This window comes from Babylonia areolata, chromosome 7 (genome assembly GCF_041734735.1).
Source record: "Babylonia areolata isolate BAREFJ2019XMU chromosome 7, ASM4173473v1, whole genome shotgun sequence".
Lineage (NCBI taxonomy): Eukaryota > Metazoa > Mollusca > Gastropoda > Neogastropoda > Buccinidae > Babylonia > Babylonia areolata.
In genome coordinates, this window is record NC_134882.1 from 39,405,207 (window position 1) to 39,418,153 (window position 12,947).

The 12,947-nt window shown below is 40.1% G+C and overlaps 1 protein-coding gene across 1 annotated transcript; it reads right to left on the reverse strand.

The window, feature by feature from the left end:
- Positions 1–219: 219 nt before the first annotated feature.
- LOC143284256 (putative bifunctional dTTP/UTP pyrophosphatase/methyltransferase protein) lies at positions 220–11,535 on the reverse strand. Its single transcript, XM_076590935.1, has 6 exons — positions 11,357–11,535; positions 9,345–9,482; positions 7,989–8,092; positions 7,160–7,221; positions 3,444–3,558; positions 220–1,819 (listed from the first exon to the last, which is right to left on the reverse strand). The coding sequence occupies exons 1-6, from the start codon at positions 11,444–11,446 to the stop codon at positions 1,678–1,680; spliced, it is 651 nt and encodes a 216-aa protein (XP_076447050.1). The 5' UTR covers positions 11,447–11,535; the 3' UTR covers positions 220–1,677.
- Between the last annotated feature and the right edge of the window lie 1,412 nt (positions 11,536–12,947).

A 12,947-nucleotide genomic window follows, 5' to 3' on the forward strand; every position in this document is an offset into this window, starting at 1 on the left:
TGGTTGTCAAACAATTTAGTTTCACATTCAAAACACACACACGCGCGCGCGCGCGTGCGTGCGCACACACACATACGCACACACATACACACACGCACGCGCACACACACACACACACTACAACCTTCAACACTAGAAGCCAACAAAATAACACAAAATGAAACAACAAAATTCCCCAAAATGAGGCCTTGCACAAATCCAAACCTCAAAAACAAGCTATGGTTTTGTGCTCCTGTGGTTTTATTTATCAACTATTCATTTCCCCATGTTGGTTTGAACTGACATGATGTATACAGATGGGCCCTCACAATGAAAACAGATTTCAAAAGATGGCATATGCATTGATCATAATAACAATATCAAAATTTCATGCATCAAACATAACAACTAAACACCCAGTTAATATCTTAACCATTAAAAACTTGATGTTACAGGAATTTTTCCAGCAAATTATTTCTTAAAATCGGCACAGATCTGTTTTTCATCCATGTTGTACCAGGTCGTTGAAAACTTACTGAATAAAATCAACTGGAAGTGACCAAATTTAAAAAAAAAAAAGGTCAGTGGTAGATCTGACTGTAAGGTTCAACCCACACAACATCCCCCATAATTCCTCCCCCTAATCCCCCCATCATTATTTGAACAACTACCTTCAAAACAAAGACACAAAACAAGTAAAAGACCAGTCTGAGTGTTTTGCATATTCATGGTTGATACTGAAGAGAGATGGAGGAATGTGTCCAGTTATCTCCCTTCCTTGAAGCATGGAGGGTGTTTTCCCCTCTGTCGTCTCTCCGTCACACACACAAACCTCTCTCACACAATCCTCTGTCTGTGTGTTTTCATACTGACAGACATTGTTCCATTACAAAAGTTTCACAACTGTTTACAATGTTAAAGTTTTTTGATGCTCCATTGTGCGTACAGAATGAGTGGATGTGTGTCTCTCTCACAGCTCTCTTTCAACTGTTACACGCGACTCTGTGTGCCTACTTTTGTGTGTGACTGCTTCTCACTGTGTGGTGTGTGTGTGTGTGTGTGTGTGTGTGTGTGTGTGTGTGTGTGTATGCATGTGTGCATCCCCCATGCTCCAAATTCTGACTGTTCTAAAGCCTGGTTTGAGTGCTACAAAATCTTCTTCAGGAATGAGATCAAAACAAAGCATGGTAACAATACGCTGATAAAAACAATTCATGTATCAAAGCTGATGAGAAAGGAGGGTGTGTGAGAGAGAGAGAAGACCGACAGAGACAAAGGTAAAAAGCAACTCACAATCAAAGTTAATGAGAGACAGGCAGAGGGAGACAGAGAGAGATAAAGAGAGATGAACAACTTTCACAAATCAAAGTTATGTCTATGTGTGTGTGTGTCTGTGTGTGTCTATATGTGTCTGTGTGCATCTGTGTGTATGTCTGTGTGTGTTTGTGTGTCAGCGTCTGTGTGTGTGTGTGTGTGTGTGTGTGGCAAATAGGGAGAGAGGAAGCAGTACAATGTACACTCCACGTGAGTGAATATGTGTTAGAAATGGAATTTCATTAAGTGGTCAATCTAAATTCAGTTACTTTCTTCTTCTCACATGTCCAGTGACCAGTTCATCCATGTCCCAGCACAAACATCAATCAAAACAGACATGGCAACACAGTCAGCTGAGAAGACATACCAACAACCTGTCTCACTTCATGATGTTTGGGAATAGGTCTTCAGCAGTTCTTTTGCAAAACGACACAGAGGAAACCCCATCACGTTGTAGTAGTCTCCGCTGACTTTTTCGACCAGTGTTGCGCCAATCGCTTGAATACCATAGCCACCAGCCTTGTCCCTGAAATTAAGTAACAAGGCTCTTATTACTCCGAGAAGACAGAAACAGCAGAAAGTTGGTCAGTAAGTGAAAGTTGGGGATCTTATGCATTCATTTCAACAGATAATATATCCACATGACATAAATGTACATTACATGCTTGTATTTTTTTGTCACTATTACAAGAGACGAGGTTAAGGATTTCTGTTCCAGTCTGAAATCACTATATTACCTCCTTCATTACATGTAAAATTAAAAGAACTTTGCCACTTTTTTCTTCTTCTTTTTTTTTTCCAAATCTTCCCTCAGAACTGATTTAAGGCTTTTGTCTGAAGAATCTCATGCCTGAATTTAAATGTATGTTTTTGTACCATTCAATATACAGATGGCTACCTCACTGATCACCAGTCAAAACTTTGTGTCATTTCAACATCATATGTCTACCGAGGACCTGACATTGACACTAACAACCTCCATTATTCTCCTTCTGACACAATGCATGTCCATGAAACGAACACATCTGGAGGTGTTACCATCACAATCTTCCTTCCATCCATTCATACCAGAAAGCTCCCGTATTTACTCCTTGAAGTTCCTGCTTCATTCAAATCTGGTTGGATTACTCTGGATAACTGACTGGGTTTCCCAGTCTCACAAAGATCCATTTTTCACACTGGCTCCATTGTAGCAATGTAAGACTGCATTATGTTTGGAGTAAGAGTTGCCATGGTTACTATTGAACATCAAGTAGACGGGCGCAATCCCTGAATGGTTAAAGCGTTGGACTTTCAATCTGAGGGTCCCAGGTTTGAATCTTGGTAACGGCGCCTGGCAGGTAAAGGGTGGAGATTTTTCCGATCTCTCAGGTCAACATATGTGCAGACCTGCTAGTGCCTGAACCCCCTTCGTGTATACGCAAGCAGAAGATCAAATACGCACATTAAAAGATCCTGTAACCCATGTCAGCATTTGGTGGGTTATGGAAACAAGAACATACCCAGCATGCACACCCCTGAAAACGGAATATGGATGCCTACATGGCAGGGTAAAAACAGTCATACACGTAAAAGCCCACTCGTGTACATACAAGTGAACGTGGGAGTTGCAGCCCATGACACAGAAGAAGAAGAACATCAGCTAAGAGACTCAGCAGTTGTGCAGGGTCTCCTCTGGTACCTCACAGGTGACCTATCATTGACAGTTCTCTGTGGACTGCTAGTATTTTGTATTTGTATTTGTATTTCTTTTTATCACAACACATTTCTCTGTTTGAAATTCGGGCTGCTCTCCCCAGGAAGAGCGCATCTCTACACTACAGCGCCACCCATTTTTTTTCGTATTTTTTCCTGCATGCAGTTTTATTTGTTTTTCCTATAGAAGTGGATTTTTCTACAGAATTTTGCCAGGAACAACCCTTTTGTTGCCGTGGGTTCTTTCACGTGCGCTAGTACTGGGACAGCAGCAGTCAAACCTAGGCGTGGCTGAATGCTTGGGACTCTGAATGAGCAGCGTGGGAGTAATCCCAGTGGGATAGTGTATATGGGGGGGGCGGCAGCAAAATAAATTCTGGAAAAAAAAACAAAAAAAAAATATCAAAAGGTTATACTGACTGGGTCTCTAAGCCCCATGAAGATCCGTTACTTACATAGGCTCCCCTGTGGCAATGTACGACTGGATTATTTTGGGAGTCAGAGCTGCCATGGTGACTTCTGTTTCCTCGTGAAACTGCTGAACGTTCACACTGGCACCATCCCCAGAGCCTGAAATTTAAAAAAAGTAACAGCAAAACCCATCACAACATCCCACACCAGGTTGTTCTCCATATGATCAGCTCTTTGCACTCTGAGAATGCTATTAGACTCAGGAAACAGTACTCTTCAGAAATGTAGTACACTATTTGATTTAGAAAACACTACTTATCAGAACTGGTGTACACGCACTATTTGATTAAGAAAACACTACTCTTCAGAAATATTTGATTCAGAAAACACTGCTCTACAGAATTAGATCATATTATTTGATTTAGAAAATACTTCTCTTCAGAAATGGAGTACACTATCTGATTCAGAAAACACTACCCTTAAGAACTGGAGTATACTATTTGATTCAGAAAACGCTACCCTTCAGAAATATTTGATTCAGAAAACGCAACAGAAATATAGTACACTATTTCAGTATTTGATCTAGAAAACACTACACTTCAGAACTGGAGTACACTTTTTGATTCAGAAAACACTACTATCAGAACTGGAGTACACTTTTTGATTCAGAAAACACTACTATCAGAACTGGAGTACACTCATGTACCAGAAAACACAACGCTTCAGAATCGGAATACACTCATACAGAAAACATAGATCCTTGGAATCTGAATAAACTCATTGATCTGGAAAACATAGCTCCACAGTTTCCATTAAAAAAAAAATCATTTCATTTAGAAGAATACCACAAGGGGATGAAAAAGAGTGTGCAGCGGCAAAAATAAAGTCAGGAAAAAGCAATATGTTAAGTTAAACCATACTGAGTAACTATTAATGACAAAAATAAGAATACAGCAGTAAATACCTAGTTATCGGTAGAAGTGAACAAGAGGAAGTTCTATAAGTATGGAGTCTCTAGTAATTGGCAGAGGTGAACAAGAGGAAGTTCTATAAGTATGGAGTCTCTAGTAATTGGCAGAAGTGAACAAGAGGAAGTTCTATAAGTATGGAGTCTCTAGTAATTGACAGAGGTGAACAAGAGGAAGTTCTATAAGTATGGAGTCTCTAGAAATTGGCAGAGGTGAACAAGAGGAAGTTCTATAAGTATGGAGTCTCTAGTAATTGGCAGAGGTGAACAAGAGGAAGTTCTATAAGTATGGAGTCTCTAGCAATTGGCAGAGGTGAACAAGAGGAAGTTCTGTAAGTTTGGAGTCTCTACTAATTGGCAGAGGTGAACAAGAGGAATTTCTATAAGTATGGAGTGTCTAGTAATTGGCAGAGGTGAACAAGAGGAACTTCTACAAGTATGGAGTGTCTAGTAATTGGCAGAGGTGAACAAGAGGAATTTCTATAAGTATGGAGTGTCTAGTAATTGGCAGAGGGTGAACAAGAGGAAGTTCTATAAGTATGGAGTCTCTAGTTATTGGCAGAAGTGAACAAGAGGAAGTTCTATAAGTATGGAGTCTCTAGTAATTGGCAGAGGTGAACAAGGGGAAGTTCTATAAGTATGGAGTCTCTAGTAATTGGCAGAGGTGAACAAGAGGAAGTTCTATAAGTATGGAGTCTCTAGTAATTGGCAGAGGTGAACAAGAGGAAGTTCTATAAGTATGGAGTCTCTGGTAATTGGCAGAGGTGAACAAGAGGAAGTTCTATAAGTATGGAGTCTCTAGTAATTGTGATAGGTGAACAAGATGAAGTTCTATAAGTATGGAGTCTCTAGTAATTGACAGAGGTAAACAAGAGGAAGTTCTATAAGTATGGAGTCTCTAGTAATTGTGATAGGTGAACAAGATGAAGTTCTATAAGTATGGAGTCTCTAGTAATTGGCAGAGGTGAACAAGAGGAACTTCTATAAGTATGGAGTCTCTAGTAATTGGCAGAGGTGAACAAGATGAGGTTCTATAAGTATGGAGTCTCTAGTAATTGCCAGAAGTGAACAAGAGGAAGTTCTATAAGTATGGAGTGTCTAGTAATTGGCAGAGGGTGAACAAGAGGAAGTTCTATAAGTATGGAGTCTCTAGTAATTGGCAGAGGGTGAACAAGAGGAAGTTCTATAAGTATGGAGTCTCTAGTTATTGGCAGAAGTGAACAAGAGGAAGTTCTATAAGTATGGAGTCTCTAGTAATCGGCAGAGGTGAACAAGGGGAAGTTCTATAAGTATGGAGTCTCTAGTAATTAGCAGAAGTGAACAAGAGGAAGTTCTATAAGTATGGAGTCTCTAGTAATTGGCAGAGGTGAACAAGAGGAAGTTCTATAAGTATGGAGTCTCTAGTAATTGGCAGAGGTGAACAAGAGGAAGTTCTATAAGTATGGAGTCTCTAGTAATTGGCAGAGGTGAACAAGGGGGAGTTCTATAAGTAAGGAGTCTCTAGTAATTGGCAGAAGCGAACAAGAGGAAGTTCTATAAGTATGGAGTCTCTAGTAATTGGCAGAGGTGAACAAGAGGAAGTTCTATAATCATGGAGTCTCTAGTAATTGGCAGAGGTGAACAAGAGGAAGTTCTATAAGTATGGAGTCTCTAGTAATTGGCAGAGGTGAACAAGAGGGTATGGAGTCTCTAGTAATTGGCAGAGGTGAACAAAAGGAAGTCCTATAAGTATGGAGTCTCTAGTAATTGGCAGAGGTGAACAAAAGGAAGTTCTATAAGTACGGAGTCTAGTTATTGGCAGAAGTGAACAAGAGGAAGTTCTATAAGTATGGAGTCTAGTTATTGGCAGAGGTGAACAAGATGAAGTTCTATAAGTATGGAGTGTCTAGTAACTGGCAGAGGTGAACAATAGGAAGTTCAAAAAGTATGTAGTGTCTACTTATTGGCAGAGGTGAACAATAGGAAGTTCTATAAGTATGGAGTCTCTAGTATTAGTAGTAATTGGCAGAGGTGAACAAGAGAAAGTGTTGGTTGTTTTGTTTTTTTAAGAATGGAGTTGCTTCCCAAACTATATCCACATGATGGAAAAGAACTGTGGATCAGTTGTTGCTTATCAACACAGAAATGCACCCAGTCTTTTGAAGGTTTACAGCAACATAACAAACTCATAGTCACTGTCATAGCTGTATGCTGTAGCAATACTGTATCATTAAGTCATAGTCACAACCATAGTTGTAGTAGCTGTAGTACAGCTGACAGTTAAGGTCAAAATTATCAGTGCTGTCAAAACAAGACATAGTACAGCTGACAGTTAAGGTCATAATTATCAGTGCTGTCAAAACAAGACATATATTGTAAACACCTAAAGCAATAATAACACACAAAAGCAGTAGGGATGCAGAAATGTATGGCACTGAAACTGACATTTCTAGGTTCAAGTGCAGACTGAATCCCCTCTTCCTCACTCTCACCGCTCCCCTGTCTCACCACCTTTCCTCCCAAGGAACAAACTCAAGCCGCTGATTGGCTCATTCCGAGGTTGTGAACACAGTACAGAAAAGGTTTTGTGGACAGAGATCATTTGTGTGTGAAGTAAAACCTGTTGGTGTCTGTTTGAATGGATTTTCCATGCTTGTTTTTCGTTGTTGGGTTTGTTTATTGGGGTTTTTTTGTGTTTCTTTTTCATACATGACTGAACAACTTGAGCTCATAATGCCATGGCTATTTCTTTATTGTACAAAAGGCATAGTCTGCTATTGAACTGAACTGAAATTTAAAAGGTATGGCACTGACCATTGACAGCCCTAGTGATGAGAACCACTCCAGTGTACACTGTGTGACTTTTTCCACTGAACCTGAAAATACAACATAGTTTGTTTGTTTTTTATTTGAAACAACCTGAAAATATAGCAATTTTGTTATATTTGTATCCAATATGCATGTTGTGTGTCTTGAATATTCACTTTTCTCCCCCCAGTCAAATGATAGATGTGTTAATTGTGGTGATATTTCCATTTGAGTTCAATTCCACATTCATAGAAACAATAACTTACACCTCACCAAACAAAATATCAGCTAACAACCCAGTCTCTAACTGGTACATCAAACTGCTGAGCGCTCCAGAATGGAAATTTCCATCCCCTTCTGGTGTGCAAAAAATGCCCCAGGATGGCATGCATCAGCTGTGTCATTATAGGAATGTTCCTATCGCAAAATCATTAAATTCATGTGAAGCTGTCATAACTGGACAGTGTGTTCATTTTCCTTTCAGAAGAGCATAGGTTATACACACTTTCTTTCAGTAGTTGGCATACTAGATTTGAAAAGAAAAAGAAAAAAAAATTACCCTCCTTGACCAAAAATCCCTTGGCAAATAGCTGTCATGAGCTTAAAATAGTCTTGACACTGAATGGCTAATCTATATGAGTATATATCCAAACAATTTGAATCATTGCCCAAATCCAAACTTCTAAACTGCATTCAAATCAAAAACAAAAGCAAACAACCCAAAACATTCAATTCCAATTCAATTCTAAATTCTTCAAATTATGATGCAAAGAACTAGGCACCCACCTTCTAAAGACATACAAGGTAAAGAGGAGAAACACAGCAATTTTCTCACCCACTCAGCATATCAAACGCATCCTGTTCATCCCTGGGTTTCTCAAAGATTTTCCCATCCATGGAAACCACAGTGTCAGCTCCAATGATTAGATCTGGTGGTGCCTGAAAAAAAACATCAATAAATACAGCAAGTCACTGAGAATAAGTTGAGCCAAGACCCATCTCAAAAGACTGAACACAGGATCAGAAGGCACTGAAATGCATAGATCACTCAACACTTTCACTCCTGCCCATCTCCAATTTCTTTGCCATAATCATGACAGAATATATAAGAACTTTTCACCCGCACATATTCTTCTCCTGTATGCAGTTCTCAGTTTCAGTTTCTCAAGAAGGTGTCACTGCGTTTGAACAAGTCCATATACGCTACAACACATCTGCTAGGCAGATGCCTAACAGCAGCATAATCCATCGAGCTTGTTAGACTTATCATTAAATATCAACCTATCAGAGTAGATTTCCTTTTTACAGAATTTTGCCAGATGACAATACCTTATGGGTTATTTTTCAGTGCACCAAGTGTGTGCTGCACATGGGACCTCTTTTTATCATCTCATCCGAATGACTAGAATCTCAGTTTGATTTTCCAGTCAAATTTGGGAGACAGGGGATTCAAACCCACGCCCTCAGAGACACTGGACTAGCAGATAAGCATCTTAACCATTACGCCACCTTGCTCCTTATTGAGTGTTCAGTAGCAATATACCAACAGAACCATTTTAGTCTATTCAGGATAGTATTTTCACCACATCAGTTTCATAAATGAAAGCAAATTATGTCTTGCAAAGTCTGTTAAACAAAATCTCATCAGCCTCTGAGCTTCGCTTCTATGATTCTTTGGCAAGCTCAAACCAAGGAGTGAACTGAAAGTAAAAGGAAGAGAAATATTTTTTGTCTGTATTCTGCCAGACTGACATTCGGTTGAGAAATGGGGGATGGGGTTTGAGTAAGGGATAATCTCTAAGTTCTCAAAAGGGTGAGTACTTGCTTTATCCTTGGTTCTCCGTGTGTAAGAATTTAGATACTTACATGTATCAATCATTGAATTTGTAACATATATTTTATTCTTAATATATATAATATGTTGACTAAATACTAGACTTGAGAGAAACATTTTCATTATATAATTAATAATATATTTCAATAACTGGCAGTCAGGACACATTTCTTTATTATGATTCATAGCAGCAGCAGCAGTAGTAGTAGTAGTGGTGGTGGTAGTAGTAGTAGCAGTAGCAGATTATGATTTGTAGTAGTAGTAGTGGTAGAATTAGTAATCTGTAGTAGTAGTAGTGGTAGAATTAGTAACAAATATAATTCTGAAGTCAAAATTTTCTGGTCCCCTTCTACTTACCGAATCTTGCCTGAGCCGTTGTTCAACTTCTATTGTTTTCTGCCGAGCAGTTTCCAAGACATACTCCACAGGACTGGGAAATGTAGACTTCTCTAGTTTTTCTTCAAATGTTGAAGGAATTACTTCAAACTTCAGACCCTGAAACAAAAGATCAGATATATGGATAATTATCATGTAAAAGATACAAATGCAGTGGATCTTTTTTTTCCTTTGAATCTTGAGAGAAAAAAGTGGTTACAAGTGTTTGCAATAAAAGAGACAGGCTATTAGGAGAGTAAGGGGCCAGGGAAAGCTGTGGTTGGTGGGATCACTAACTCCTGCTTCCAGACTGCCCCTCAAGACATCTGTCTGTCTATCTGCATGGAGAGCTTGCCTGGTAATGATACATACTTATTAACTTAACCTTGAGCAGTGGTCTGGATGCTAGTCATTTAGATGACACAATGCACTTCACAAATGTAAAAGAACCACTGGCAACAAATGGGTTGCCTCTGGCAAAATTCTGTTGAAAAATCCACTTTGTTACTTTGACACAACAGCAAATACACTTGCAGTTGCAGGCTGAATAAAAAAAAGAAGAAAAAGATGGTGCTGCAATGCAGCGATGTGCTCTCCCTGGGAAGAGTAGCCCAGAATTTCATACAGAGAAATTTGTTGTTCCAAAAGTTTAGAGTGGCTGGACACCAAACACGTGGCAATAACTGCACCTGGGGGACACCTGGAGAACACCTGGCTCAAGGCAAGAGAGTGTACACAGGAATGCACGATGCTGGGAAGGTATTCCATACAGGACAGTCTGTTGGAAGAATACATGTTTTTTTTCTGTTTTTTATTTACATCTGCCTGTATTTAACTAAGTGGTCACACAGATCTGTTATTCATTACACCTGGGGAAACATACTCTATTGCATTATTGTAGACAGAGCGTTTGTTCACAGTCTTTAAAAAAATTTTCAGCTGGATTTTGATGCCATGATATAGAATAGAATAGAATAGAATAGAATATGTCTTTATTACCAAGTGTACCGGAGTCACAAGGAATATTGGGGGGAATAGCACATAACAAGATACGAACATAAATCGAAAATCATACACAAACACAGATACAGTAGAATTTAGGATACATACAAATGCATACCAATATAAAAACTTGTGCATACTCACACATGCACACACTGCACACACACACACACACACACACACACACACACACACACACACACACACACACACACACACACATTTGAACAGAAGCTGCATATTACATGTGGATGGGGCTGATGACTAGATCTTCAGGTAGATGGTTGTTGATTGCACAATTCTATTTATCATACTAGATTTGTTATGCTAATGATTCCCACTGCAGGTGGTCAAGCATCCCAGTGACACTGCTGGTGTTATGACACCTGATGAAAAAGGACTGCAGCAATCTGTTTTCTAAACAGTTTTAGCCCTCTTCATGTGTTCCTGATGGTTGGGGCTCCACACTGAACAACAGTAACATAATTGTGATGTGACATGGTTTTATTCACATTTGGCCTTCGTGGTTTTGTTTACTGTCTTTGATTTTGGATTATTTTTTTTCTTTTGGATGCCAAACATACTTTGGGCCTTTTTTGTGACATGGCCATGGTGTTTCATCCATGTCAAGTCTTGTTGACCCTCATTTGAAATACTGCAGGATCCAATGTTGAGATATATATGTGCCACTCCACTAGCTATGTTGTCCCGACTGGTATCAAACTGCTATATTAGCACTGGCCGGCTTTCTGTTCGAGTAAAGACAGAGTGACATAAATGAATCTGCTTCTGTCTGTGATGTGCAAAAACATTAGTCGCCCATGGTGGTATCTATGGCTGTGTATAAAAGGTTTACCATAAAAAAAATCAAACTAATGTGTACTGAAATTATGAGAAACACTGATGAGCACTGGACAAAAGCTAAGATTGCAACGTGATGACACTTGTTAAGTTAAAATCATGAACAAGATCTTGAAAGAAGTCCGACAAACCACATTCTGGAGAATCTGTTTCCTTCGTGGGGATCCACTTGCTAAAACCACCCTCTGCGAGTTTAAAATGTGCATAATTGACTGAAGCATTTTTGTTCAGATGTGATGAGGATAACTGTTGTATCTTGGATGCGACCACGATTGCACCATGTGTATCTTCCGGTTGGATGTTAAGCAGACGACGTTTAGCCCAACTCCACAGTTACTAACTTTGACATCCCAACATTTGAACTTCTCGGAAAAAGCAGGTAAACAAGGGCGACTTTGAAAGTATTTTGGTTTTTCTTGAGGGTGATTTCTTTTCATATTATCCTTATTAAGAGATCTATCTTAACGGCAAATATGTTGACCTAATTCCACCGATTACATCATGCGAATCCATGTGCTTTATTCCTCAACATCCATGCCAATCACGCCGCAGTGTTCCCAGACTTGCTGCACACGCACAATTTCATTTCCGAAGCAAGTCATAAACTTTATATTCGATGGTGGGTGTATAATATATAATGTACATAACTATAGTGTTGATTGAGTTTGAAAACTTGTCAGTGCATGCACTTGTGTGTGTAAACTGTAGTATTTCTCTCTCCCTCCCCAACTCTAGTTCTCTGTACTTGACCAAAGACACTAGTATCTGTTGTGTCTATGACTTGACACAGTCACGCAAACACCCCGAGGAAATCTCGTATGTCTGTGGGAGAGACGGACGGAAGGGCTGGAAGAAGGGAGAAAAACTCAGTCTCGGTGTCTCAAGAGTCGACAGGAAAAGAGATAATTATCTCCCATGACTTGATAAGCAACCCCCACCCCACCTCCATCTCTCTCTTTCTCTCTCCATGTGCAAGGATTTCACTATATATGTTTTATAAGGCCGCTCAAGTTGATCTTTGGATAAAAGCAAATGTAATTAATCTTGCTAGACTGACCTCGATCTGTCATTCTGTCTTTACTTCTCAGTGTCACAGTCTCTTTATCAGTGAATCTCTGTCCGGTCTAAAACGTCTGTCAGCCTCTGTCTCCCTGGCCCGCGCACCTGTCTGTCTCTCCCTCCCTTGGCCTCTCCCTAGCTCTTTCCCTCAGTCAGTCTCCTTCCTCAGTGTCCCCCCCCCCCCCCCTCACACACCCTCCCCTCTCCGGCTCTCCCCTTCTTAGTCTCTCCTTCTCTCTCTTCTCCCCGCTCTCCTGAGTTCGTTCCTCCCGGCCATCAGTCTCCGAGGCTCTTCCCCTCGATCCCCTTTCTCTTTTTTTTCTTCCCCCCTTCCCCCTCCTTTTTTTCAATCTCTCTCATTCTCGGTCTCTCTATTTATGTGACCCAAATGTACAGTAACTGCAGACCTCAGTCAACGGGTTCTCTGTCTTTTTGTTTTCTATGCCGCGTTTGCATCCCGCCCCAAGCCCCTCGATCTCTTCCGGTCTGTCGACCCTTTCATTGGACGGTAGCCGATGCACTGAGCGAAGACTCGGCCCGGAATATGCACATCACACTGCATGGCACACCGCTGCAGCAGTCAGTGACACACGTGGTGATCCTTTCCCGCGCCCATAAAGGCCGAACTTGTGTTTGACATTTCTTTTTTCTTCTTTTTCATAT

Coding starts and splice junctions, on each gene's coding strand:
- LOC143284256 (XM_076590935.1), bottom strand. CDS start 11,446: ATGCTTCAGTCAATTATGCACATTTTAAACTCGCAGAGGGTGGTTTTA. Junction 9,483..11,356: donor AACAGATTCTCCAGAATGTG/GTTTGTCGGACT, acceptor CTTTTGTTTCAG/GGTCTGAAGTTTGAAGTAAT. Junction 3,559..7,159: donor CATCACTAGGGCTGTCAATG/GTCAGTGCCATA, acceptor TTTAAATTTCAG/GCTCTGGGGATGGTGCCAGT.